Genomic DNA, 26921 nt, shown 5'->3' on the forward strand with positions numbered 1-26921 from the left:
TATGGAGCCATCTTGGCTTGATTATGTTGAGACTGACACAATTTTAACAGCATCTTAAATTTTGTCTCAGAATTCAAGGCCCTCTTGGCTGTAGCTACAATGCTGAGAACCCCTTCGGGCATCAGCATGGTGCTGCCCCAGTGGGATTTCTACAAAAGCTGTAAAAAGGAGAGGCTGAATTGTAGCTGAGGTGGATGAGCCTTGTCTGCTCCAGAGTGTCCCCAAGAGCTAATACACATCTTGGCCATGCTGGCAGCTGAGTTGTGTTTAATGACTTCCCTAAGGATTAGGAAATCCTAATCTTGTGCTAGTGCTGTTGTGATGCTGTGGGTTGTGCCTAGCCCTGGGATTTCATTCTCTGTAGGTTTCCTATAGGCGTGTCTGCCTCAGGGCTGTCAAGGTGCCTTCATTTCCACTTGCCTTGGATATCTTTGGCTTTTGCCGCACAAGTGTGTGGTGTTCTGCTGACTGAGCTGCTGCAGGTTGTGCATGCGTATCTGGAGCGGGACCTCTTGCAGGTAAACTGCTGGCTGCAGCCATGGGGTTTGCTTGGGGCTGCTGGGATGGGAACTCCGGAGACCTGGCAGCTGCTGTGCTTCACGCTGCTGGCTTCTCAATGCAGAGCCAGCAAACAAGCTCTCTACCATGGTGGTAAGGCTCATCGGTTGTCTTTCTGTTGCTCTGAGGGAGTGGAAACTCCTTGTCCCGATTTCAAGTCAAGCTTGGCACTGCTTTGGTCACTCTGGTGTGTTTTGTTTGGAGCACTAGAGGTGTCTGGAGCCTGACTGTGCCTGCCTTGAGACCTCAGAGCATCCTGGGGACATATCTTCACACTTGGACACAGGTTCTTGGCTAAGGACTTTCCTGAGCTGGGATATGGTGGGCTGTGCTCCTGTCTGAGATTCACCTTGCTGTGTCTTTGTGTGCAATGCTTCTTGGGTCTGAGTTCCAGATCTACCACAGTGACTTAACCTGAAGCCTCTAAATCATTTGCTCTGTGGCACCGTGTGCCTGCTGCAGGGAACTGAATTGCCTTTCTCATTTGTTTCTGATCTAGGAAGATCCTTAGAAACTCTCAGCTCTTAAATGTGGAGCCTGGGTCTCACCAGAAATCAGGAAGCAGTGTTTGTCTCCTGGTGACTTTAAGTGACCTGTGGGTTGGATCATGCTTCTCTGTTGATCATCCAGCAGCTGCACTGATTAAACGGTGTCCCCCCTCCCTGAATTGGGATTGTGCACTGTAGCAGGCAGGACTGGCTGAGAATGGCTGTTGTTAGGTCACTGGTTACACCCCGGTGTCTCATACAATGTGCCCAGTCGCTGCTGGGGCCCATGGAAGAAGGACCTGCCAGTGCTCCTGGCCTGGTGCCTTGGTGAAAGCAGAGGGGAGGGATCACCAGCTCCGAGCGTGGGCTGTAGCTGTAGTTGCTGCTATGTGGAGGGCTTCCAGAGAAGCGTGAACAGGCGGTATGTGTTTAACTGTAGCAAAATCCATCACCATGGAGCATTGAAAGCTAATCCTAGCTGGGCTCAAGAGTGCTCCTCTGCTTGTCTTGGCTTGGGGATGTGAGAGTGGAGCAGGTTCTGGAGGACGCAGCCTCAGGCATGGTATTTCCCTCTGCTTTGCTATTGACTCTGACACTAAAAGATATGGGCGTGTTCTCCAGCTATGCGCTTGCAAACTCTTTCCACCGGACTATCCAGGCTGCTCAATCGTTTCGGCCCTGCGTGAAGACCTGCAGAGCTCTTCTCAAAGGAGTAATCTCAGGTTTGGGGAGGGTGAGCTTTACCAGGGGAAGATATAGAGACATAAGCCACTTCCTACAGGGGGTTGGATGCCAGCTCCTGTGTCCAGGATGCTTGCAATATCTCTAGGATATCCTTGACAGTCTTAAGGTTAAAAGCTCGAAGTGGAAGGAATTTTTGTGGAAATGCCTGTCTGTACTCTCGTTTCCTTGTTTGTATCAGGACTGGTGCTGCCAGTTGTGGGAAGCATCAGATAATAAATGAGCAGGAACGGGTCAGGAGTTTGGTTTGCTGCTTGGGTTTATTTTTGTCTTGCTAGCACAGACTCCTAGGGAAAAGCTTTGCCTCCTGCTGTAAGTGGTTCTTTAGCAGTAACAGGAGTAGAATGCCGAGTTTCACACTTGTGCCAAAGCAGCCTGATGCGGCACTTCTTTTTATTAAAGATGACTGGCAATATTTTCTTAAATTGAGCTTCTGTACTCCTCAGCTGCTTTTTATAAAGATGACTTAAAGCTTGCTCTGCCTGTTCCCTCTTGCCTGAAGCTTTCTTTCAGCCCTACCTGTTTTACTCTTGGCTTGTAAATGCTCCGGCATTGTGCCTGCTGAGTCTCTGGACCTTATCTGGGGGTGGACTGAGCCTTTCAGTAGACAAAGATCCCAGACCCCAGCACTGAATAGATGTTAATAGCCTTAAAGGGGCTGAAATCCTGAATCAATTGTTCAGGTTCTGCCCTCCAGCGTCGTGTGAGCTGACAATTTAGTAGCTTATTCCTGCTGCTTCCAGGACAGTTTCCTTTGCTTTTAGCTATATGGGGTGGGGGAAAGCTCTCATGTGTGGAGAAAACTATCAGATTATGTGTTATGGCAGTAAAACTGCTCCTAATGATAGGGTGAGGGGGGGAGGAAATGCCAGTCCCCTAGTAGGGCTGGGATAAAGGTCCTGTGTCCGTGTGAAAGTCAGTTTAGACCTGCCTTCTGCCACAGGCCACATACTGGAAAGATGAGTAAGGGATGATTTGAAAGTAAAACCTGCTCAGTGCTCCAGGCTTGCTAGTGGTGAAGCCGGAAGGGAAAATGTGGGGAAAGTCAGGCCCAAAACTCTTGCTGGAATGCATCCCAAAGGTAGAGGTATTAAGTGTCTCATTGACAAGTACAAATGGCCCAATTTAGAGCTATAGGCTTCTGTGTCCTGGAGTAGTAGGGGCTCATTCGCCAGCCTCACTGCAATTCAGTCCTTGAATTTGGCTCTAACTCGATTTGCTTAATGGCAAGGATTCTGTTCTGAAGGCCAAGACTGGTGAGGTTATGCCTTCCTGCTCTTCTCTTTAATGTGGGTCTTAATTGATAGTGGTACCGTTTGTTCAGCATGTTCAGGAGCAGAGTTCTGCTGCAGTGGCTTTTGGGTGGCAGGAAGACCTGTCCTTGGTCCAAAATGCTGGTTAGAGATTAAGTTTAGTGTCTTCTAGATTGGCAGAGGCTTGAATGTCGGGCAGCTGCATCAAAACAAGCCTGGATGTGGAAGTGGCTTGCAAGCAAAGCTGGGGGAAGCAGCTGCCCTTGCTGGTTCTCTGGACCGGCACCAGGAAACAGGAGAGGTTTGATCTTTTTCACACAGAGGAAGCTTTACAAGAGCTTTGTCTTGTTTAGGATGGTCCCAAAACCTTGACGCTGGTAGATCGGTGCCTGTGAAGGGTTGTGCTGAAGCAGAGCTGGTTTGAGGTAACCTCCCTTTGCGGTCAGGAGTTGCTACCTAAATGGAAGATCAGGATTTGATTCTCTGCCATTCTGAGAGAGGCCTCAGGATTTGGGGCTATGTTTGATTAGCTGTGAAGCTGTGTTTTTTCTGCAAGCCTGTTTTCTGAGGTGATTGTGTGCCTGCTGACTTGAGCTGTTCCAAGATGTTGTTCGGAGCTTCCAAATGTGGATGATAGTGAGCCTTGCTCTCTTCAGCTGTGCACAGGAGGTTTCTTGTGGTGGCTGCCTTGACCATGAGCATCTGCTTTGTCCCTCAGTGTCAGGAGGCTGTTTATGGGAAGAAGCATGCCTTTTAATTGGATCTCTGCTTTAGTGTTGTGATGTGCTGGAGCAAAGCAGCAGGGAGCTTGTGTTACCAACTGAAGCAATTTGGGTGCTGTGGCTGTTAGTCTAAAGTTCATCCCAGCCATGGGGTGCTGGTACCTGTTTGTGACTGGGGTAGTCCTGGTCTGATGTGCTGTGCTGACAAATTGCTGACCCATTTGCTTAACTGTTTCTTTAATGCCAAGGATTGTACTTGAGTGTTGCTAAGACCTAGAGCTAAGCTAATGTGAGTATTGGAGGCAATCCAGACCTTCTACAATGTGTTGAAAGCCAAATGGTGAGTATTAGCCTGTTTGACATTAATACTTCTTTTTTGACCAGAAAGAAGATACTGGGAGGAACACAAAAGACTGCTGGGATAGCCCAGATGCCCCTGCACTTTCCACTTGCAGCAATGCAGATATATTCCGCCGAATAAATGCAATGTTGGACAACTCTTTGGATTTCAGTGGAGTCTGCACCACGCCTGTCACGAAAAGCAAACGTGACATCCTTCCAGGTGATGTGTCTGGTTGGGTTCGAGGTGGGCTTGAGGATCTGGAGTGGGCAGAATTGCTTGGTGGGACCTAGCAAGCAAACCTTTGGTGGTGGTCATCCTTGGTGGTGTGGTGGTTGGTCCGTTGCTTGTGATCAAGAGAGGTGCTTGGAGGCAGGGTTAGTGCTGTTTTAGTACCAGGGATTTGTTTGTGTGCCTGAAATGGATAATCCAGGTGTTTCCTGGCAGTGTGGGAGGTGCTGGGGAAGGCTTGCTTGCACTCCCTGTGATGCTGCGAGTCACTGGGCAGGAAGTGAGCTCTTGCTGCCTGACCTGCCAGCTTCTGGTGTAAGTAGTTCCAGCAGACTCCTTTACAGTCTGCCTCTCCTGGAGGCGGGATTAATCTGTCAGTGGTTAGTATAGCTGATCTGCTGTATATGTTAAAAATGCAAAAGAATTTTGAATAACCATGCTCACTACAGGTCAGTTAATTGTGTATTTAAGAGCACACCAAAGCAGTAGATGTAGGTGAAAGCTTTCTTGCAAAGCAAATTTGGGATTATGAAATCGGTGCTGCAAACTATTGCTTCCTACAGGCTGAGGGGAGTGGGCATATTCTGCTGTCTTGCACTTGACCCATCTCAAAACAAAGCAAAGAGTATTGGGTCCAATCTTATTTTTATGCAAGTGAAGGACATGCTTTTGTCCCTTTACAGTAGGCAAGATCTGCCAGTAAATGTACCTGCTGTGTGCCCCTTGCTAGTGCACTTCTGTGCAATGGTACTTGTGCCAAGGATTTGGGCACTTGAAAGGGATTGCTATTGCTCCTCCAGCCTGTGAATTATAGGGTCAATAAACACTTTGGCCATTATTGGAAACAAACTGATCCTCTGGACTTGTCCCAAAACAAAGTGGGAAGCAGAGAGAAAAACCTCACCAGCTGGTGACCTTGCAGGCTCCCGTAGGCAGAGCAGCTTTCTCTGCAGTCACTTGGAGACAGGGTTGTCTTGTGCTCATAGGTAACCTGAGGAGCTTTAATCAAATGGGTGTAAAAAGCTGCAAATGTGTGTCTGGGCATCCTGTGGGTCTGTTTGATGCTTGCGCAGTGCAACTTTGTTCTGGACTAGCAAAATGACTGCTACCAGATGACTTCCAGTGCAGCTTAATCTCCCGGGTATTTGAAGGCTTAGCACTGTGGAGCAGGGGCTGATCTGGCCATGTGATCCTGTGCTGGCGCTGCAGAAATACGAGAGGAAGTGAATCGTTTGCTTCAAGGTACGGATCTATAGCCAGCATTGCTTGAAACGTGCCTAGTAAGACAGATATGCTGGCTACTCCTCAGGAGTTGCGTAGTGAATATTAACTGATTCAGGTCAGTGGTGTGGTTAGTGTTGCGTTTTGAGAGATTTGCTGTTGTACTGAGCTGTTCAGACTTTTTTTTGTCCCTTGGCACACAGTGGTAGTCAGTATTTTATCTGATCTTGATGCCCTGGAAGCATAGGGGAGAAATAAACCTAAGTATTTTCCTTTACCTGCTTAAAATGAGTTCTTGAAAGAGTTGTTTCTTGCTGCCTTGTTGAAATCTTAGCTATAACCCTTCATATTCCATTTATAATTTGCAATGGGAATGTTTCCTAATTAGGTTTCAGCTTACTTGCCAAAGTTAACTTAGTTGATAAAGCAACCATCCCTACCCACTAGAGCAGATTCATCCTGTGAAGATGTGGGTTAGTTCTGGTTTTAGATCTGCGCTTAGAGCTGGCACATCAATTTTAATTTGCAGTACTGTCTTCTGGACTTTTAAAGTGCTTCTCTGAGGGACTGGGGTATTCACCTGGCAATGAAACGAACCTGCTTACTGACCTACTGCATGTAAGCCTCTGCTTGGTCTGCAGTTACTGTGGTGTTTCTTGTGAATGTCTGGAACAGAGTGTCTTGCCTGGTGTGGAGCTGCTGTGAGAGGTGGTGTCTTTATTGGAAACTGGGTGAATTTCCCTTCAGCAGTGTTAAACTGTGCTAGTGTTTCAGGCTATCATTGAGTAACTTCTATGGAAGACCTCTTGTAGGACAAGTACAGTGGGACTTGCATGTAAAAAAGGAGGCTTCCCCTGGTTGCCCTGCAGCAGAAATAATATTTACCGAAGTTGTGCTTTTTGGGTCCTCCTAAGCAGCTTTTCTTGTTCCTGGTGTAGCAGTTGAGGCCGGTCTCACAAGTGGGTGCTGGCTGCTGACACAGCCACTTGTGCAGCATGGGGGCCTTGCTCAGCACTGGTTAACCTGACAGGAGTCTTTTAGTTTGTATCAAATGCCTTGTACAGTGGCACAAATGCTTGTGGTGGTGTGAGGAAAGAGGTTTGCTCACTTCCCAAAGGATGCTGGGCACTGCTGAGCCAGGGCTATAAAGTGGCTGCCTTGGGTGCCTTCACCATTTAGGCTCGTGGAAACGTGAACTTGCAGAAGGTGCCTCTGGGCTGTACAGGAGACCACGAATACAACCTGAGCTACCCTGGCCAGGCCAGCAGTTATCAGCTGTAAATATGTGGATGAGTCAGCATCTGCCAGTGCATCAGCAGTTTAGAGTTATTAGTCTACTTGCAGTCCCAGCCTTGTTTTGTTATTGTCAGTCAGGACCTCTCAGTAGGTAACAAGGGCCTGAATGCAGCAGTTCTGCAAGCTTCCTTCTGTCTCTGGATCAGAAAAGTGCACGAGCTGCTTCTGTTTTTTAATGTGTTGCTAATGAGCATCTTCTCCATGAAAAAGTTGATGCTGTCAGCAAGGACGTGACTCCTAGGGCAGCTGTGATCTGCAAATGGGGAAATGCTTCAGAGCTTGGACCCTTGCCTAGGTTGTGGCACTCTCTTGCAGAAATACATACCTGGTGGCTCTAAGGCTGAGCAGCTGATTACTGAAATTCAGAATAGAATGCAGCTAACTGCCCCCTGCACTGGGCAGATGGTTTAGAGCCTGCAGCTGGCTGTTGGAACTGTTTGCTGTGCCTTTTGAGTGAACAAGGCAAGGCTCTGCGGGATCAGTGTCTTGCCTTCAGTGATCCTGGCTTCTGAGTAGGTGACCAACTGAGCAGAGACGCCCTTGATCTCATGCAGTGTTTCGTCACTGCTCCAAGTTCCACTTGTTCCTGCACCAAGTAAAAACACTAAAGGCTCATGAATTCTTCAAAACTTATGTATTGTAGTTAGGCTGTATTATAATGAAACCCATAGCTTGGGCAGTCTCAATGAGCCTGGAGATCCACTCTTAATGTACTAGCTCTAACAGGTGAAAAAACTGTCTTTTTACAATGTAAACTCTTTTGGGGGGAAGAGATTTTATTCCAGCAGGGGAAATACTTGTACTTCAATCTATTCGTGGTCCCTCAAGCTCTTCAGTTGTCTTCCTCAGGTCAAACTAAATTTATCCTGGATTGGACTTGTGTTTAAAAAGCTCCTTTCAGCATTAAGAGTATTACACGTGGTAGAGAAGGAGCAGCAGAAGTTTGTGACCTTTCACTAATGCTATTGGGGAAACACGTGTGGAGACACCTTACTTGGTGCGATGAGGTGCGCAGCAAGGCAGTGCTGAGGAGATCAGTACAGCAGCAGCCTGAGCAATGTGAGAGAATGAGCTTATTCAGCAGCCCCAGCTCTGACACAGTTGGAGAGTTATCCAGATCTGGGCAGAGCTGTGTGACAGAAGGGACTGCCACTGGAGATTTAGCTTGCCATACCTAATGTTAAATCTCTGTGAAGATCAGTTTGCAGTTAATGATAATCCTCGGTGAACTTCGTTGCCTTGTCAAAACGATCTGAGTTGTCAGGCCCAGCCTGACCACCGCAGTGGTTCATGGGTGCTTGTTCCAGGAGTTCCTCAAGCACTAGGCTTAGGTTGCTAGCTCAAACTGAAGGGGACAGTGCAGCAGTGTGGAGAAAGCTGTAATTGTAGAACCTGTCTGGTAGCTTCTGGAACAGGATTACACAGTGCTTCAAAACACCTGCCTTTCAGGCTGATTCAGTCCTCTATGAAGAAAGGTGAAACTTCCTCAGCAAGGTTGTGTGTAATGCAAACATTAATCTTTAGTGGCTTTTAGTGTAGTGTTGGAGATGGGAGAATGTGGCCTTGACAGAGCAGGAGTCAACATCTCCCACCAGGTCAGCTCCTGCCAGGGCTGCTGGAGTACAGCCTGTCCTTGGGCATCTGCTGAATGGGGAATGTGGTTGTCTCCCACTTTTAAAGCTGATCTGCATGTTCATCACCAGTCTGAATAAGAATGTGAGACAGTTTCTTAAGGTAGCGGGTGGTTTGCCAGGGTTTAAAGCTGGGCCTTGCTGGGTGGAAGGTGCTGCTACTAGATTTGGTTTTTTAAAAAAAAAAAAAAGCCCCAAACCAGCTTTTGAAATCATCATCCTGTTCTGTAGGCACAACTTCCAGTTTAAGTAGAACAGTGAATAAAGCTCCTTCAGCTCTTGCGTGCCCATTTACTCACCTGGCTAAGCTGACTGGCTTTAACCAAAAGCACTGCTGGCTTAAAACAAATGGATTTAAAAATATTGTAGGTACCCCCAAATGCCCCAGCAGCATTGATTTCCCTTTCATTAAGCTCTGCTCACTTTGACTGAAACAAAGCAGCCATTATTTTGCTATAAATTGACAGTCCGTTGTGTGAAGAAATGGGAGACGCTTAAATGACTTCCTGTGGATGGGAGTGGCTTAAGGTGCCAAGTTCACTGTAAAGGCTGTTAGTTGTGGCCCATCAGGTCCTAATGATTCTCCTGGCAGCTTTAAGGAAAACTGAAGGACAAATGTGAACCCAGACTAGCTGATGACTAAACTGGCTTCCTGTTTGCTCTCAACTGCAATCAATTAATGACCTATCACTTGTTTAGCCTCCCCAAAAGTCCTCTCCGGTACTGTAATGTAAATTCCTCTGTTCTTTACTGCCCTGCAGCCATGAGGAAACATGCCAGACAGTGCTGGATGCAGCTGACCTGATGTGTGTGGTCTTGGGTGAGATGACAAAAAGCTGTAAGATGGAGACCCAAAATGTAGTCCTGCTTGCCTGGAGTTTGCAGGGTTAATGGGATGCCTGAGGCAGCACAAGGCTGTTAGCAGGAGCTCACGTGGAGCTGCCACAAATAAATGCTGTACTACAGGTACACACATCCAGAACAGTGAAATTCAATACCTGTGCCCCAAAAGTGCACTTTGGTTTTGGCCTTTATCTCTCAAGTGTCGTGTTAACAGGTCTTTGCCTAGATGGGCACAATGCTTTTCTGTACTGGAAAGTAGTTCTAGTGAATGGGCTTCTTCATCGGATCTGCAAATGGAAGTAGATCATGGTGGTGTTCTGCAGAGAGCAGGGACTTGGCCTTGAGCTGTTGCACTCTGCAGTGGTTGCAAATCAGATGGTGTTGCTGAAGATTCAGCGGGTTTCCTGATGTACTGTGCTCTGTCATTCCGGCTTTGGTGCTGTAGTTCTGTGGCAGTCTCTCAGTCTTTCTCTTGGAACAGGTTAGGTAGAGCAGCAGGGCTAGTTGCAGCGCCATCTTCCTTGGTTTCTTACAGTTGCTTGCCAGCTGTTCAACTGTGGTTACTGGAATAAGGCTGACTCCTTCATCTGGCTGTGAAACAGGTCATGCAGCAGCAAATGTTTCCACTTGAAGAATTTTTCAGATTACAGGGAAGATGCTTAGTTGTGCATCAGGAAAACCTCTTGTAACTAGTAGGTTTGTACCTAACAAGAGCTTTCCTAAGCCCCTGATGATCCCTCTTGTACCTTAGGAATACAGCTGGCTCATCCTCTAAAAGCTTCCACTTGGGATTTGTTTGTCTTGTGTGCAAAACATAGTTGAGAAGCTTAACTGTCAGGGATGCAATTCCTAGCCTTGAAAACCGGAGGTGTGAAAGGCAAACCAATGCTTCTGCTGTGAGCTGTCTTCCCATTGTGATCCCAGGCTGCAGAAATGCTGGCCTGGCCTCTTGCTTATCCGGATTTTGGTTTGGAAGTTCAGCCTTGGTCAGAGCTCTAGTCCACAAGGTATATTGCACACAGTTTTCAGTGAACAGCTGACTTGTGCTTATCCTTCCCTTGCTCTGTATGCTCAGGTGTCTCATTTAGGGAGGGGCTTCCTCTGCACTCAGGTTCTGCTAGAAATTAGCATGTGGGAGCAAAGGGAGACCTGTTCATGGCCACAGAGGTGGTGGGAGTGGGCTCTAGCTTGCTTGGCTCATGTTTAACTGTTCTATTGCCTCTTTTATCTGGATTTTCTCAGTTACCAAGCTAAAACCCATTTGCTGGACTTTCAGCTGGCTTTGCAAGTGGCCTAGGTCTGGAAGGCGCAAACATCTGAACATCTTTGTGCTTGAATGAAGTGTTGCCTTTCAGGACTAGGTCTGATGGCACAGAGAAGCTGCTGCTACGGGACAGGGACTGAGTCATGCTTGCCTCTCCCCATGCTACCTTAACCCACCTGCCACCAACCGCCTATGGATCACAGCTCCTGGTGCCAGTCCCTGCTTGTCCTCTCCACACAGGCTTAGGCTGTAATTTTCTAAATATTTTCCTGTTCCAAGTGTCTGGCCGGTGCAGCCATGCTGCATACCAGATCAGGGGAACAAGCCAGGCTCAAAACTATCTCCCCGTGGCTTGGTTTTAACCAGATCGGCTCCCTAGCCCAGCTTCCTGTGTGGAAACTCCTCTGTCTAAACTGGTATAAGTGGAGAGGGAGTACTGGGGTGGGGACAAGCGGCTAGGGCTGCAGCTTGTGTAAGCTGTCTGGGCTGGTACGGTTTAACTGGAGGTTAAGGGATGAACTGTGTGGAGATGCTTGCCTTTAAGAAGCCTTTGAAATATCTTAAATGCAGTGCTAACATTTGAAGTCTGAAAAATGCAGCTTGCTGTCCAGATGGTGGTGTGGAAAGCTGTCCAGCCTGTGCTGCGGTGCACCCTGGCTCCAGGGATCTCCTGGACAGACAGGAGGACGTCCTCCAGGAGAGCTTCCTGCTCTGAGGCTGACACGGGAGCATTTTACTAAGGTCTTTCTTCTCGTGATGCTGTTAAAATCAAACCTAACCGGCTGGGGAGGCGGGAGCTCAGCCTCTCCCAGACGCTCGGGCACGAGCCCAGCGCAGCACGGCTCCCTCTGCCAGGATGGTTGGCTTCCAGTGGCAACTCCAGGGAAAAATCCAGGTTGGAAAGACTCATGGTGGTTCTTGGGACTTGGGAAGGTCTGCAGTGAAGGATTTGGGCTGGGTTGGGCTGTGTCAGGTTGCAAAGTGAAATTATTTAATATTTAGTAGACATTTATTTATTAATAACTTGAGGTTATGACTCTTTAGACTGAATTTCTACAGGAAATTAATTCTTCCTGCCCCAGTATCCTATTAGTTTTGTCTGCCATAAACAATTGCCTGCTTTGTAACAAATTTCCAGGCTCTGAATTCGAAAATAACTATTCCAGAAATCCATTCGAATTCCAGTTTTTTCAGTTGGTGTTTTTCTTCGATGGCCTGTCTCCATTTTTCAGCGTGGCTGGGAGTGCTAAAGGGGAAGCAGGTTTGTGCTGGCTGTTTGCTTCAGGTGGGAAAAGGTGTAACTAAAAAATGCTGGTTATCTAAGCAAATTCTACTCTGTGCTTCAGCAGTTATACCCGTAAATGAATTGCAGGGAGCTTGTCTTGAATGTAGATTGAAGTCATCAGAGGGAAACATAGATCTCTTGAACTTGAATCTGATTGGGTTCAATTAAACAAAACAGCTGATTTCCTGAAAAATATAGATGGCTAGGGAAAATGTGGCTTGATGCTGTGGAGTGAGTGCTTCCTGGCGCTGATAAATTTGTTTCCTATTTTCCTTATTTCTTCAGTGGTGGGTTTCATCCAAGATGTTGGATCTGGGTGGGATTTCAAGTGCTGCTGTCTGTTGATACTCTGTCTAGGCTTCCCCAAAGGTGAAGCTTGGTGGGAGTTCATCCTGAAGATGGGTTAAAACCTAGCGAGATCCTGGTTCCCAAAGGGAGGGCAGTCTCCTACTGCCAGGGATCTGGGCTAGAGCTCAGCACTTCTGCATTTATGAAAATGCAGAAATGTTACATATTCATATGGGCAAGTTATGGTTGCTGTGGGAACTGAGTTGTCTGAGCAATGTGCCTTTATCCTCTCCTCCCTACAGCTGCATTATGTTTTTAGGGCCTGTCCAAAACAAGCAATCAGAAAACTATACTGGAAGAATTAAATGCAGTGAAATACCCTGTTGAAGATGCAGTGTGATGCTTTTGGAGGAATATTTGGTGCTGTTACAGGTGCTTGATAGTAATGTGACTGAATTGGCACTACAGCTTGTACTAGTACTACTAGGGGAGTGGAAAAAAAAAAAAAAAAAAACAAACCCTGGTGGATGCTATCCTGGTGAAGTGCTGTGGAGGAGGCTGCAGCTGGGAAGGGGGAAGGCGGCACGTTGCCAGCAGGTATGGTTTTAGCTGCTCTCATCCTGACTGCAGTGCTTTGGCCCCCTCACTGTCATCTGGGAACGTTGGTGCTCCCCACATTGCCATGGGGTGAAGGGGAGGGTCCCACCTCCAGTGGCGGCAGTGGCCTGCGTCTTGTGTAGGGTACCCAACTGCCACCAGCCCTTGCCAGCGCTTTGCTAGGTCACAGGCGACCGAGTGGCATCGGATGTGGAAAAGGAGGCCAGGAACGCTGTCAGGCTGTCTGGGATGGCCAGGGCTGCACGTGAGGGATAACGTGACAGGCTGGAGTCACTGCAGCGCCCCGCTGAAGAGCCGGGAGTGGTGTGTGCGAGGTGTACATCTGATGGCACAGTGGGAGGGTGTGGGGGCAGGGGGAGGAGGAGGAGACAGCTGCTGCTGCTTGGTAGCTGGCTTATAAATGCCCTCTGACTCAGATTTCGGGTAACACAGCTGAGCATCTTGTGGTTTCATCAGCCCCCAGATCCCCGCATTAAACTGGAATTCTCAGACTATGAACCTGCTGCGTTTCCTTAGGCTGTTGGCACAGGCTTAAACCGAGGCAAGAATGTGGCGTCTCCAGTACCGTAGGCTTGTGAACACCCTGCAGGGGAAGGGAGGGCTGGGAAAGGGGGGGGGACAACCAGGTGGGTGGAAGGTAAACAGGCCATGAAAAATTCCTGATGTGAAATGGGTCCAGCACTCCGGCCCGTCCTCCTCTTCCTGTACCAGCGTGATGTGCCTGCTTGGGCTGGACCAGGGATAATGGGCTTCTCTCTGGGTAGCAGGAGGGTTGAAGGTTATCCTTGTTACTCAGTGGTAAACAATGCAGAGTCAGTGAGGCACAGTGGCCAAGTTGAACCAAATAGATTATGCTAGCAGAATTGCGAAGCTTTGCATTGGGCTCTGAATTGGAGCCAGCAGCTGGAGTCTGTCCAGGACTAAAGTGTTTTTGGGTTTTGTGGGTGGAGGGAGGCGGGGACAGGAGAGCTGGGTAGCACTAAAACTAACTGTCTGCTCTGTCGCTGCTGCTGCTATCGTCGTTGCTGGGGGGATTGCTGCCTCAAGCCTGTCGTCTGCTGTGCCGTATTGTGGAGCCCTGCTTTTGTGCTGCCTGCCTCCCTTGATTTACTGGAGCTGCACCTCTCTCCTCTTGCCTGCTGTCTTGTCTTTCGGGGGAAATCTTTCTTCTTACCTTTATTTTGTAAGAGCTGATGCAGTTCTCTTGCATGGCTGAGTGACGTCACTGTCAGCACAGTAAGCATCAGCAGCCTGGTCACATGCTGACCCAGTCAGTAATGCAGACGGGATAGGAAGGTGGAGGGGCTGAGGGGGGTGGGGGGCTGGTTTCTGGACATATGGTAGCCCTCCCTTTTGGGGTGCAACTGCTAGTTGCAGAAGCTGTGGCTTCAGAGCGGCACGAGACCTGGCTCTGGGCTTAATGCTTTGGAAAACTCCTTCTTTAAAAAGAAAAAAGCAGCCCTGAACTCTCAAGCTTCTGTTTGTTCTCAATCTGAGCAGACTTCCAGGACTCTGAAGAAGCGGTGGCAAGCAGGATGCTTTTCCCCACGTCCACACAAGAGTCTTCCCGTGGCCTCCCAGACACCAACGATCTGTGCCTTGGCCTGCAGTCCCTCAACCTGACAGGGTGGGACAGACCCTGGAGCACCCAGGACTCTGACGCTGCAGCACAAACCAGCACACAGTCCGGTGAGTCTGCTGACACACGCAGCAACAGTTGTTGGATTCCTTTTATTTTTGGCTGTTTTAAAGCTCGTGCGGCGCAATTTGCTTGTGTAATGGGATGCTGGTGGTTACTGATGGGGGCTTCTCGACCCGTAATGCTTGTGTAATGTGGCAGTTGAGTTGGGGAGGCTGTGGCTGGCTGTGCCACAGCCCCCTCTGCTCTGCTGTCAGTTCACTGCAGACAAGAAGTGCCCAGGCTTATGTTTTGCTCGGTACTGTAACGCAGGTGGAGGAATAACCTCGCTGAGGGAGGAGAGATTCCCTCCCTGCCTTTGGAGGGAGTGGGTGGGGGGTGTGGTGTCAGGAGGCTGAACTTTGCTCTGGCAGCCTGAGAAAATCCCTGGTGGCAGGTAGCCCTGCAGGCAGGGGGGTGTATGCTTGCAGAGGGGACCCCCCCACACCCGACTGAAAGTCCAGGCAGCGCCGCTCGCTCCTACGCTACGGCAGCGTTGCCTGCCGAACTCTGCCTGTGGGGTGTGGTAGGCGCAGCCGGCACCTGACTAACAACTTCAGCCAGCAGCTCGCAGGCTGGGTGGAAGACTTGGAGGGATCCTTCTCCACTCCCACGTTCAACTAGAAATAGCGGTCTGTGCCTAGCAGTGGGCAGGAGGAGATGCAGCGGAATGGCTTCTTGCTTTAACTCTTTTGGTCCGGCGCAAACCTACGTGATGGGCAGGGTGTGGGCTTGCAGCCACATGCTGCTGGCTGGATTGCCCTTCCCCCTCAGTCTTTTCCAGTCTGGTTTTGCAGTTGGGATAAGAAGGGCAGTTTTTGGGGTGCTGGGTGCTTCCCCTGGAGTGATACAGGGCTCAGTTAACTCTTCCAGAGGCACCAGCCTTCTCTGTAAAATCACAGGAGGAGAAAGAGGTGCTGTGTGCACAAACTTAATGCATCTCCTCAGCCTGGTGATGGAGCCGGAGGGGTAACACAGAGGGAAGAGTTCATTTCCCACCCTTTGAAGGCTGTAAAAACCAGCTTCACAAATGGTGGTGTGTTCGTTCAAGTATCAGTCCATGGAAAGATCTAGTGCTTTGGCAGAGTTTGTACAAGTTCAGCCTGGTTGCTACAGAAACTCATCCCTTTATAGCAGCACGCTGCTGCTTTGTTAAAAGGGTAGTGCATCTCTGCGCAGACTTGGGTGACACAGGAGGCCCCAGGCATAAAGTTGGTGCTGACAGGAATGTAGATAGCTTCTGAGGTGGCCTGGGTAGCATGATTTGATCACATAGATGTTTGGGGGTGCTGTCAACCACATCTCATGTCCAGGGGGTGCTGCCCTTGGGATAGGAAGAGCTGCGACACAGCCCTGAATGCTGTTGCATGGGTTGTTTAAAAAAAAAAAAAAAAACCAAAAAAAAAAACACAAACACTTGTGAGGTAGTGGAGTTTGAAATGACAGCTTCATCAGCACAGCTCACTCCAGTTTCTACATTGAATTTCTGCAAGACTTAGCATGCCGGCTTGCATGCGGGCCCTAGCGCAGGCACTTCCAGTCAGGCTGCAGTCGCTTTATGAAGCCTTGCTCTGGTCCAGCACATGGTCCTCTGGGCTTCCCCTAATGAAGCAGGGAATACCACACACTCAGTATCTGTCCTCCTCTTGTTGCCAGCTGAAACCTTGGAGGAGGGAGAAATGGAAGTTAGTGTGCAGTACAGGTGCCTTAGAGCTGTGCACCGGGCCCCTTACGGCTGTTAGCAGACTATGGGGCACTGAACCTGTGTTTGTAGGGTCTTTAAAGAGCACATTGAAAGCAGGCAACATCCACGCTGAACGGTTCTGCTGCTGAGAACCACCACAACGCCTGGGGCTCAGCGCACAACGGCGCTGCAGAAGAAGGGCTGTCGCACACTGAGGCGGCTGCTCTGTGCGAACGTCCCACCTGATCCACTGTAGCTGTCTCCAGTGCTCTCTTGGCCAGCTTCCTGCCAGGCTGCCTTGGCAGAGGCACGGACGTCTCTGCAGTGCTCCAGCAGGCAGGGAGCAGCGCAGCAGGCTTTGCGCCTTGCAGGTTGGGTGGTGAGGCTGAGTGGACAGTGGTGGTGGGAGGGGTTCACTGTCAAGGGTGGAAGGGTCTCTGGTTTCAAGAGGGAGGTTCATTCGGAGAGGATTTGAAGGTGCTCTGGTGACCTCCCTGCTCACGGAGGGTATCAGGTGCCCCCGCTGACTGCAGTGCGTTGTGCTGGAGCTCCTGCCTGCCGCAGAGGCCTGGGAAGAGCGGTAGAAAGGATCTGACCTTTCCGCCCTGGGCTCGGTTGATCTGCGCGCTGTGGGTGTTTGTGACAACTTGTGGTAACAGCTGCTGGACGATGGCACCCAATACTGTCTGGAGAGGCCTGTTTCCTCACTTCTCATTCCTGGTATCCCCCTCAGTACACACAAAGAAAGAATGGCTGGGGTGTAAAACCAGCCCAAATACAGCTGTGCTGCTTCTACAGAGGAGCCTCCAGCCCTTGGAGGCTGTGCAGAGGGTCTAGTGCGATACGGCTGGGGGTGTCATGGTCCTGAGACCTTGTTCTCCTTCTCAATCCTACCTTCCCTTCTTGGCTGTGTGGCAGCTGGGCCAGGAGTGCTGCTTGATCTGGACTGCTGTTACTCTCGGGCTCCAAGAGCTTTGGGAATGTGTAATGGCTGGAGAAGTGAAAGGCCAGTGTCTGTGCACAGCTGTTATATTGTTTCAGCTTGCCCACACCTCGTGTGTCTGCAGAGCCTCATCTTCTCTTCCTTCGTAAGGGCCCTGGAGTGGCTATGTGGAGCTTCTTGGGAGAGCAGATCTTGTAGTTCAGGAGTGTCTTCTGAGAGGCTGTGAAACACTCCTCTGTGGCAGAAGACTGCTCCTAAGTCTGAAAGCTGTACAGATCTGAGGAGTCGGCAGATGCCAATGCTTCCAGGTGGCCTAGCTGTGCTGCGATGGAAAGAGGGAGGACGTGGAGAGGATGCTGCTGTGCCTGGGTGCTCCCGATGGCCTGTGCTGAGGCCTGGGAGGCTGCAGCTGGCCTAGTCCCAAGGTCTGGGGTCTCCATCAGGGTGTCCTGAGAGCAGGTGAGGCTGCATCAGTGCTGGGCTGTCTCTAGGGGCTGAGGAGGGAAGGCACTGCCAGGCAGAGCTGTTGTGCCGCTGGCACCCAAGCGTTTGGAAGGTTCCAGCAGTGACTCAGCTGCGCAGACCCACGGGGAGGTGGCTGAAAGAGTGGAAATGCAAAAAAAAAAAAAACCCAACCCAACAATCCGGCTAAAAATACTGCTGATGTGGTGCCCTGCAGTGCCTGTGCTTGAGTACTGATGAGCTGGGACCTCTGCTCCTGTCTGTGTAGTCCCTGCCAGCATGGAGCTTTCTCAGCCCAGGAAGGACCTTTGGCTGCAAAACCTTCTGGTGTCACCTTGTGCTCCCGGGGCGGTGTCACAGCGCAGCGTGGTGCAGTGGGATCAGGTGCCTGCTGCCAGCCAGGGCTGTGCCAGAGGAGGCTGGAGAGCAGCAGGGCTGGTTTGTTGTATGTGCTGATCCTGCCTACATCCCCCTTCCCAAAAGGCTGCTGAACCCCTTGCACCCACACAAGGCTGTTTGTAACAAGTTTTCCTTCTGCGTCCAGTGCCGAGATGCACTCGGGATGTGTGCTTAGCCCTTGAGAGCGTGCCAGATGCGCTGCCAGTCCCTGAAGCTGGTGTCTGGAGAGAGCCTCTCTGGGAGGCAGCAGCTGCTTGCAGGCTCGAGCTGCCTGCATTTATTGGCTGTAGGATTGAACTGCTGTCTCATAGCAGGAAAGGCATCTAAAACCCACTGCTGCCACTAGATCTGTCAGGCTGGAAATACTTCAGCAAGTCCCAGAAACCTGCTCTGTGGCCCAGGGAGGGGCTTTTGCAGGAAACTGGCCTTGAACGCTTCCAGTCCTGCCATCCCTAGCTGTATTTCTTGAGGCAGCATTTCCCCTCCTTTAAAGTGGCCTCAGAGGCAGGTGCTTGTGTTAAGACCTTAGAGTTCATTGCAGAGACAAGGAGGGGTTAAGAGGCAGTGAGATGGGACTGCCCTTGATGGTATCCTTTACCTTCACTACCCTGTTCCTTAAGGAGAACAAGCAAATGGGGTCTTGATCCAGTTTTTGCCTGGAGAACGGGTGACAGCAGTACGCAAGCAGATCTGTGTGCAGATTTTGGGTCTCCCTGGCTGGTTTTTAGCCTGTGTGCCAGCTGCTTGGTCTGGCTGGTCTGTCCTGCCCTACATTGGGAGGTTGTCCCTATGTGGGACAGCAGACTTGCCCACTGGGAAATCGTCCTAAAAAGTCTGTTAACGCTAAGTTTGCAATGCTAACCTGGAAGGGTGTTTTCAGAAGCTTCAGCTTTCCTTCCAGAGAAGATGTTGGCCTCTCTAGGTGAGCCCAGCCTGAGCAGGTGAGCTCTTCCTTAAGGTGTTGGATGGACCACCTTGCGATGTCAGCCTCTTCTTGTTGCGTGACCCCTAAAGCTGATGGTGCAGCAACATTTGAGCTTTTCCTTGGATCTGCTATTGAGGTTGCAGCTCCAGCCTAATCCATGCCCTCTCCAGAGTGGCTGCTGCTGTCTCATTCTCCAGCCTGTAAGCTTACAGCTCCAGTCACTCTGGTGCTGGGGAAATGGCCTGTGGTAGGGAAGCGCTGCCGAATCTTTGCAGCTCTTGGTTTTCCTGCTTCCGAAAGCACAGCAACTTCTATCTGCAGTAAGCTTGAGCATGTTGATTATCTGTAGTGGCTTAAAATCTGCTAGGCTAGAACTGCAGGCAATCTGTTGTGTGTTGCCTGGCAGATAGCTGAGGCCTCTGAGTACAAATCACTCTGAAGTCTTCAAGGCAAAACCCCCGTCTCTGAAGGATGAAAGACAAGACCTGTTGCGCAGAAGGAAACGTGGCTGTTGTCATGGTCTCCTAGCCTTTCTTCTCAATAACAGCAGGAGGGACTCTTAAGCTGCTCCCCCAGGATGGATTATTTTCAAAATGTCCTCAGAAATGCTGTGTACGTGGTGGCAGGCACCTGAGAAATCCCTGCGAGTGAGTTGCTAATGTCTGTGGGTCGTTGTTGCTAATAAGTACAGCAGAGCAATTGCTGGCCTTCAAGCTGTTGGTTTGAGTGTTCAGCTGCAGAGCTTGAGGAAAACCTTAGAGGGGCAGAGGATTTGGGTGCGGGAAGGCCCCCAGATCTCTAGTTCTTCCATGTGCTGCAGCATGGTGCTGGGTGCCTCCTCCATAGTGCTCTCCCTTGTCTCCCTCTACATGTCCAGGTATCTTCCTGCTTTTACCTGCTGTTTTCTGGACAAGTGTCTTCAGACAACAGTTGCTGCCTAGGTGTGTCCTCAACTCCTGCATATTCCTGCTTGGCTGCATGAAAATCCTTCTTGTGCTAGAGAAAGGTTTGAGGCTTATTCTGGTAGAGGAGAGCTCTGTATCTGAGTAACTCTAGGTTGTCACCAGGGTATCGAAGAAGGACTTTTTTCTGCCCTTTAGTGAAAGGAGAGCTTCGGGTCCAGGAAGTGAGCGCTTCACCCTGAGTGAGACTGACACAGATTTAAACCCAGGCCTGCCTAGAAAACTCAGTAAAAGGTTCCTTTATACTGCTGATGGTATGGCTGCTTATGCTGTAACAAGGAGGCAAGACCACCTCTTGCTGGCCTCTGACCTGTGCCTGACTCAGATAACCAAAGACTTTGTTAGTGGTGGGGATCCTGAATCCCCATGTTCTATGTCCTTTGTTGCCTTGAGAGGAAGACAGGCTTTCCCAGCAGCTGTACATTAAGCCCTGGTTCTTCTGGAGCAGCCTGCCTACTGTTCAGGGCTTAGTAGTGGAAGCACTAACATGGTGGTGATGCCTTCTGTGTGGAGGTTAATTATAATAATGCTGTAAGGGAACAAAGCTGGGAGCTGGCTTGACTCCCATGGTCTCCTGCTTGGCGGTTCTACTTCAAGAGAGCCTGAGATGGCCTTACTGAAAGCTTGTCCCTTGTCATCTTAGCTCTTGTCAGGCTTTTCTGAGGATGCTCTTGGTGAAGATGCTTAATGGGCACTTGTTTCTTCCACATGTTTCAGTAAGGGCTGCTCACACTGTGGGCTGATTTCTCAACTGCTGGCTGGAGCCAGCTGTGCTGTGGAATAGAAAGCAAGGAGCACTTAATAGCTGCAGACTGCTCATGTGGTAAGGGTATTTGATCCTTAACAGAATAAAATATCAAATAAGTAAAATAAGTATCAAAACTGAGTTTGCAATTAGTTTCTAATGGAAGTTGCTCTTAATCTACCTCTTAAAGCTTCCACTTGAGCAGCTTCTCCTAAACATTTATTTTTATTTGTGCTGATGCTGTAAAATAGAAGGTGCAAATAGATGAGTAACTAGAACAGGAACCTAACCAGCATCTCTGCTTGTATCCAGCCAGAACTGAAGTGGGTCAGGGCAGCCTCCAGTCTTGCACTGGAGATAGCTTGCGGGACCAGGCATGTACCACCCAAAAACCCTCCCTTTGATTTCTTTCAGGGACAGATGTTTTACTGCAGCCTCTGGAGCAACCCTGAGGGGCTGTTGCTGCTGCTTGCATGCTCTCTGGAGGTAATGGCAGACAAGTGTGGGTGCAAGGCAGGCACAGACTTCTCAAGCTTCTGATCCTGTTCAAAGCAGTTAAATGCAGTGAAGAAAATGCTGTGGCACTGGCAGGTCTCCACCCTTCCTAGACTTGATGGCTTGTGTGTGCAAATACTTCAGTCTCATGGAGCTTGCCTGTAAGCTTTTTGACTCGAGTTATCTGGAGTGTGTTCTCTCAGCTCCTAACGTGAGTTTTAACAAGCATGTTCCCTTTGAGGGGAGCCTTGGAGCTGCTGTTTGGTGTCTCTCAGCTGCCCCAGGCAGCTAGTAGCTTAGTCCTTTTTCCCCATTGTGATCAATACTGGAGGTAGCGGTGATGTGTTTTAGGTGTGTGAAAGCTCTGGCCTGGGATAAGATTTAACCCCAAAATTGTGCCACTCAAATGACAGATGGGGTGGGTAGGTTTTCTTCCAACCATGGCACTGCTTGGTCTAAGCAGTGGATGGGATGCTTGCTGGGCAGAGCAGATATGGAAGGCTTTGTCTGCTGCAGCATCACCAGTGGTAAGATGGTAGCTCTTCAGAAGAGGCCCTGGATGTCTTTTGGCTCAGTGCCTTCATTACAAACTCTACAGCACGTGCAGGTCTGAGTGCTTCCACTTGGAGCTGAGTAGGGGAGCTGCCTGGACTTCCACGGGGCTTTTGGGGCTTCCTTTTCCCACTGTGCTGGGGCTGCCTGTAGCAGCAGGTGGGAGTGATGCCAGCTCTGGTGGGACAAGCCCCAATTTCAACGTCTGCTCCTACCCTGCCTTAGACTTGAGTTTGTCCCTGGTGGGTGCTGCGTTGTGCCTGGGCACAGCATGCTGCCCTAACCAGGTTGTGTAGCATGGTATTGCAGGATGACCTGCCATTGCGGTGACACTAGAGGCAAGGCTAGTGAGCCAGCAGAGTGTTTGGCCTGTTTACAGCTGAAATCCTTCTAGCTGACTTCCCATCTGGTGACTGCACATGAAACTGCTGTACGAGGACCTCTTAGGCTCTCTGCAGTGCTCTCGACAGGCTGTCTTTTTAGGGTGGTAGGGCAATTCAAGTTCGAAGGGACTTCCCGTGGTTATCTAGTTCAACCTCCTGCTCAAAGCAGGATAAGGAAAGCTGCTGGAGGGTGTCAAAAGTAGTATACCCCAAGAGGGCTGTAGAAACTTAATTCGTGGGCTGCCTCAGTGTTCCCAGAACAAGACCTGTTTAAATGGGCACTTCCACTGAGCTGGCTCTGAAAAGGTTGGCTTCCAAAATGTGCTGTGGTCCTCGAGCTGTCACAGCACAGATGCTGTGTGCTGCCGCTGTGGGGTTGAATTAACAGGAGGTTGGGGCTGGGCAGGGCACCTCCAGCCAGTGCTGTGTCTTCCATCTCAGCACCTTGTATCAATGTCGCTGGGCTCACTCGCCTTCTGCATGGTCCCTTAGGCGCTGGCAAAACAGCTGAATCACAGGTGATGTCTGTGCTACTGCCAGCTCTGAGGCTGCTCTGACACAGCAGCAGCCACCATCTGTTTGAGATGGCCACGGAGAAATGCCCAGCTTCTCTCCTTGCCCCCTCTGGCTTGTTTTCTCTGAGTGCAGAGGGAAGGTGAGGCAAAACCCTGAAGCTGTGATTGCGTACCTGAGGCATGCAGGCCTCTGGAAGGTAACCGGGAACCTGCAGGCATCACTGGTGGTGCTGGGTGTGCCAATCTAGTGATGAAGTGGCTTTATGCCAGCTGAATGCTTTAGTGAGGCTTGTGTGCCATTTTGCAAATAAGATTGCATTGGGGATTGAAGCCTATCTTTTTTACTTGTTCTTCCTTTGCTGCAGTCCTCTGCCTTGCCCAGAAGGGCATGGCCAACAGCCTGCTTCCCCTGGTCCCCCTCTAAAGGATGCACCTTCTCCTAAAGGTGGGAATCTGATAAACTTGACAACTCACAAACTGCGATGCAGCTGAGTGGTGAAAATGAGTCAGTCTCATCCTTGTTAGCAGGTAAAGCAACACATGCTGCAGAGTTTGCACCCTGGATGTTGCAGCAGATAATTGAGGAGTTTGGTACTTAAATATAGAAGTGTTTGTTCTTGAGGCTTGCGAAGCTAAAGCTTGTTGTGCAGAATTTGACCTGAATATGTTTGCTTTTAAATCTCCTGGGGACGGATACATGTTAAAACCTGCTGTGTTTCAATGTTCTGATCTTTTTAAAGACAAACGCAGTTGTGGCAGTCTGTTTAGTGAATGCAATTACCTGTGCATTTCTAATCCTGAAGTGCATTTTAGCCGTCTTTACTGATTTTATATACCTTGGGTATCTGTTTTCCCTTCCCAGAAACACAGTAGTAAATTCCCTGTCTCAAGAAGCAGTGAGGCTTGTTGTCAGCCAGGTCCCACTCCCTCGGCGCAGGAGGAGGACCTGTGCTCTCAAATGTTAATGCAATAAGCTTCTCTGTGTTCCTAGTTCTACTGCTGTTTCCATTTTCCAGGGCATGCTGGGGAAGTGACTTACCATGTTAGTGCCAGAACCAAGAATAGACCTCAGGTGTCCTGACTCTAATTCTGTGGTTCAGCTGTGGGATCATGCTGCCTTTTTTATTCCCCTGCCCCCTTCTTAGCAAACCAGAAATAGCTGCCCGAATATCCTCAGTAGTTCTTCGCCCCAAATGAAGACTCTGTCAGGACAGAGGTTCCTCTTCTGTAGTTCAGAAATGAAAAGGGCTGTGTGGTAGTTCCTAATTAGATGGTGGTTATTGCTGCTTGATCACATCTGCAGTTCTGGGTGCTGCTTTTCCTGAAAGTTGGCAGTTGGTTGAAGACGATCGAGACTTCTGTTGTGATGTACAGCTCTGGAGAATGGCGCATGCATCAGACGTCGGGTGGCTTTTTTCCTAACAGCAGTGACTTTTCTCCATTGGAGTAATGGGAGTCTAATCAAGTCACAGGATTTCATCTGGACGAGACCTCGGGAGGTATCCAGCCTGCTTCTCAGATGAGCTCTGAGTGCCTAAGGGTGGAGATCCCCACCACCTCTCTGGGCCCTGTCCTATGACTGCTCTACCTAAGAGGAAGAAATTTTTGTGCCACTTCTCGTGCAGCAGCTTTTCCCCTGTTCCTCTAGGCACCCGTAAGAGCCTGGCTGTTTGCTGTAACTCCCTGCTAAGGAGTGAATAGAGGGGGGAATCCAATCTCTGCTTGCCTTGTGCCAAGCAAAGCCTGTTCCTGTCCCATGTGCTGCAGCCCCACATCCATCATTGCAGAGCTTCTGCTGGGCTTGGTTCTGTTGGTATCTCTGGCGTTCCTGTGCTGCGGCTGCAGGCGTGCTGGCTCCTCGCAGGCAGTGTGAGGTCCCATGGCTGCAGGCGTGAAGTGCTAAAACTTCACTTAAGATTAGCCTGGAGTATTGATCACCCCTTCCCCTGCAGTGAGCAGGTCGTGTTTTAAGCAGCTCGGTGCTCGTGTGTGATGGAGGGGGGAAAACTCACTCTGGCAGCTTGTCTGGCTGTGTCACTGCCGTAACTACAGAGACTTAACTGTAGCTGTAGGAGGTGGTTAAGGTGCCCGTTTGCCTTACAGACATGCAAATGTTTCTCTTGCTATGAAGTTGCTTAGTGTCTGTAGGAGGTGCTGCTTTCTGGCTGACTAAAACATTCAGCCCGCTCCCACCCCATCAGGGTAGAGTCTGGCTGGGCGGTAAAAACTGCAGACGAGCTGTTTTTCTGGAACTGCAGCAGGCTATTGTTTTAGGACATCAGCCTTTTTTCTTTACAAGCTTATTTGATGAATGACAAAAGAAACTGCACTGTGTTCAGTCTCCAGGGCCTCGGTCATGCTGCTTCCCTCCTCTGCCACCCTGCCCCGAATGTGCATACGGCTCCGCAGCCTCTGGGCACAGCAGGTGGCTCGGAGGAGAAGCAGAAATCCATCTCTTCTGCCCTGCTTTGCTTGGTAAGAGCTTTCCTATTGATCTCTTTGCCCCTGCCTCCACAAGGAGATCAGGACAGAAGGGTGGACTTTCAGCATAAGTAGTAGTTGGTGGATGATGGAGAAGGGGGTGGGGTGTTGCCAGTCTGCCACTCCTCCTGTGCCAAGTAATCTTCCAGCAGACAAACTTCTGGTACCTGCCTTCTGGAAATTGAAATGTCCCCCTCTCTAATCTTGCTGGTGGTACCAGGCAGCAGAAGTGACCCTCTGAAGGCCTTAGCGTTGTAGACCTGCTCAGACACGTCCTGGTCACTTCTAAATAGGCTTTTTTTTTTTAGCCCTGCAGCAAGCTTTTAAAAGTGTGCATGTGCTCATCTAGCACTGGGTGCCACTGCCAAATGCAGTGTCAAACTGCCTGCACGTTAAGCATGCAGGTGCCAGGCATTGCTGGGAATGTAAAATGTGGGGCCTGGCATGCTGTCCTGGTCAGCAGGAGTTTCTTGTGTGCACACATGCAGTTACCTGTGCCTTCAGGCTTGTGAGGAGGCTGTGGCGCGTGTCACCCTATGGCAAATGCTGTTTTCCTCTATGGGGAAGCCTCTGCTGATGTTCTTAGTGTGGGGAAGGATCTTGAGCGGAAGAACCTGGACAGTTGTAAGGTGAGAGGTTTTTGCTCTGGGCAAGACTCGATTTCTAGACAACTTGACTAAAGCTGATACACCAAGGAGTAAGGAGTATAAGTGCTACTCTGTGAATGTGCTGTTGACTTGTGCGGCTGGGTCATCTCCCACAGACCCAAGCTAAAGCAAAAGTACTTGTTTAGAGGACAGCTTAATGGTGGCAGAGCTTTTTGTCAACTCTGGCTGTCAGGAATAAATTCAGTGGATGCTCTCTGTGTAGTACTTTTCTTATCTTAAGGTCTTATTCAAGGCATTAAAATGTCATTTGTCAACAGCATAGTGGTAAGGTGGCTTATTTACCCGGAGCCCTTCCCTGAGCTGCCAGCATTGGTAAGCCTGGCTCCTTAGGGCTCATCTTTACACCCATCTCTTATAAAACGGGCTTGGTCAGAGCTACCAGGAAGGTCTAATTCTTAAATGGCTGTAAATTATAGTATGCAAGGAAGAAAGCTGTATGCTTCAAGGTCCTGGGCAGGTGCGGAAAATCTTAAATTGCAAGTCTAACCAGCACATGGAAGAATAAAAGCTGTTCTGAGGCTGGTTGGGTTAGATGTTTGGCATCTTGCTGTTGCGGTGCCTTTCCCAAGGTGTGCGTGCTGTGAATTGCAGCTTGTGCTGATGGAGTGATCTGCTTGAGTTTGGGTAAGTTCATGTTAAACGTGGTAGCTCAGTGGTTGGTAACCAGATTTAAAAGATAATTTGTGGTCAGAAGTTTGGACGGAGTTGCCCTGGAGAGTAGGAACTAGCCACCCTGCGAAACCACCACTGTGGGCTCAGTCTAGCTGCATACTTCTGCCACAGAGTGTCTGGCTGGGGTGTGATGTGTTCAGGATGCTTGCACGTATCTTGGTATCTTTAGGGACCCTGGGATGATGCAGGAATTAAGAGGATGTATTGCAACACCGTTGTCCTGATAGCATTTACTAGGGAAAGCTCAACTAAGGATTGGCTTGTAAAATTCTCATTCTCTAGAGTGACCTGAGTGCCTGCGATCTGGAAGAGTGCCACGCTGGTATTGAGGCTGCTCCACAGAGCTCTTAAATCTGTCAGCGTTTGGCTGACGTGCTCAAAGATGGAGCACACTGGCTCTGAATCCAGTCATTAAAGCTGCAGCGGTGAGTCAAAAGTCAGAGCTGAGTTTCTATTAAAAGCTACCGTTTTTGCTGTCCCCTGCAAAGGAGTGTTGTCATGTGCCTCTTGCAGCTCCAAGCGGAGGCATGAAAAGTTCCAGAAGCTCTTTGCAAACTGCCATGCTCTGGACAGCAGGG

General features: G+C 49.7%; 1 protein-coding gene across 13 annotated transcripts in view; it reads left to right on the forward strand.

Moving 5' to 3' along the window:
- Positions 1 to 26921, forward strand: part of CPEB1 (cytoplasmic polyadenylation element binding protein 1) — a 43023-nt gene that overhangs the window by 2364 nt on the left and 13738 nt on the right. For 7 of the 13 annotated variants that reach the window (XM_032990477.2, XM_032990478.2, XM_032990480.2 and 4 more), the window contains exons 2-3: positions 4147 to 4324; positions 14280 to 14468. In XM_032990477.2, coding sequence (XP_032846368.1) covers positions 4147 to 4324; positions 14280 to 14468 — 367 coding nt within the window. The other 6 variants (XM_032990486.2, XM_032990481.2, XM_032990483.2 and 3 more) reach the window with 6 other exon arrangements.

Source organism: Tyto alba, unplaced genomic scaffold (assembly GCF_018691265.1).
Source record: "Tyto alba isolate M040663 unplaced genomic scaffold, T.alba_DEE_v4.0 Super-Scaffold_41, whole genome shotgun sequence".
NCBI classification, from domain to species: domain Eukaryota; kingdom Metazoa; phylum Chordata; class Aves; order Strigiformes; family Tytonidae; genus Tyto; species Tyto alba.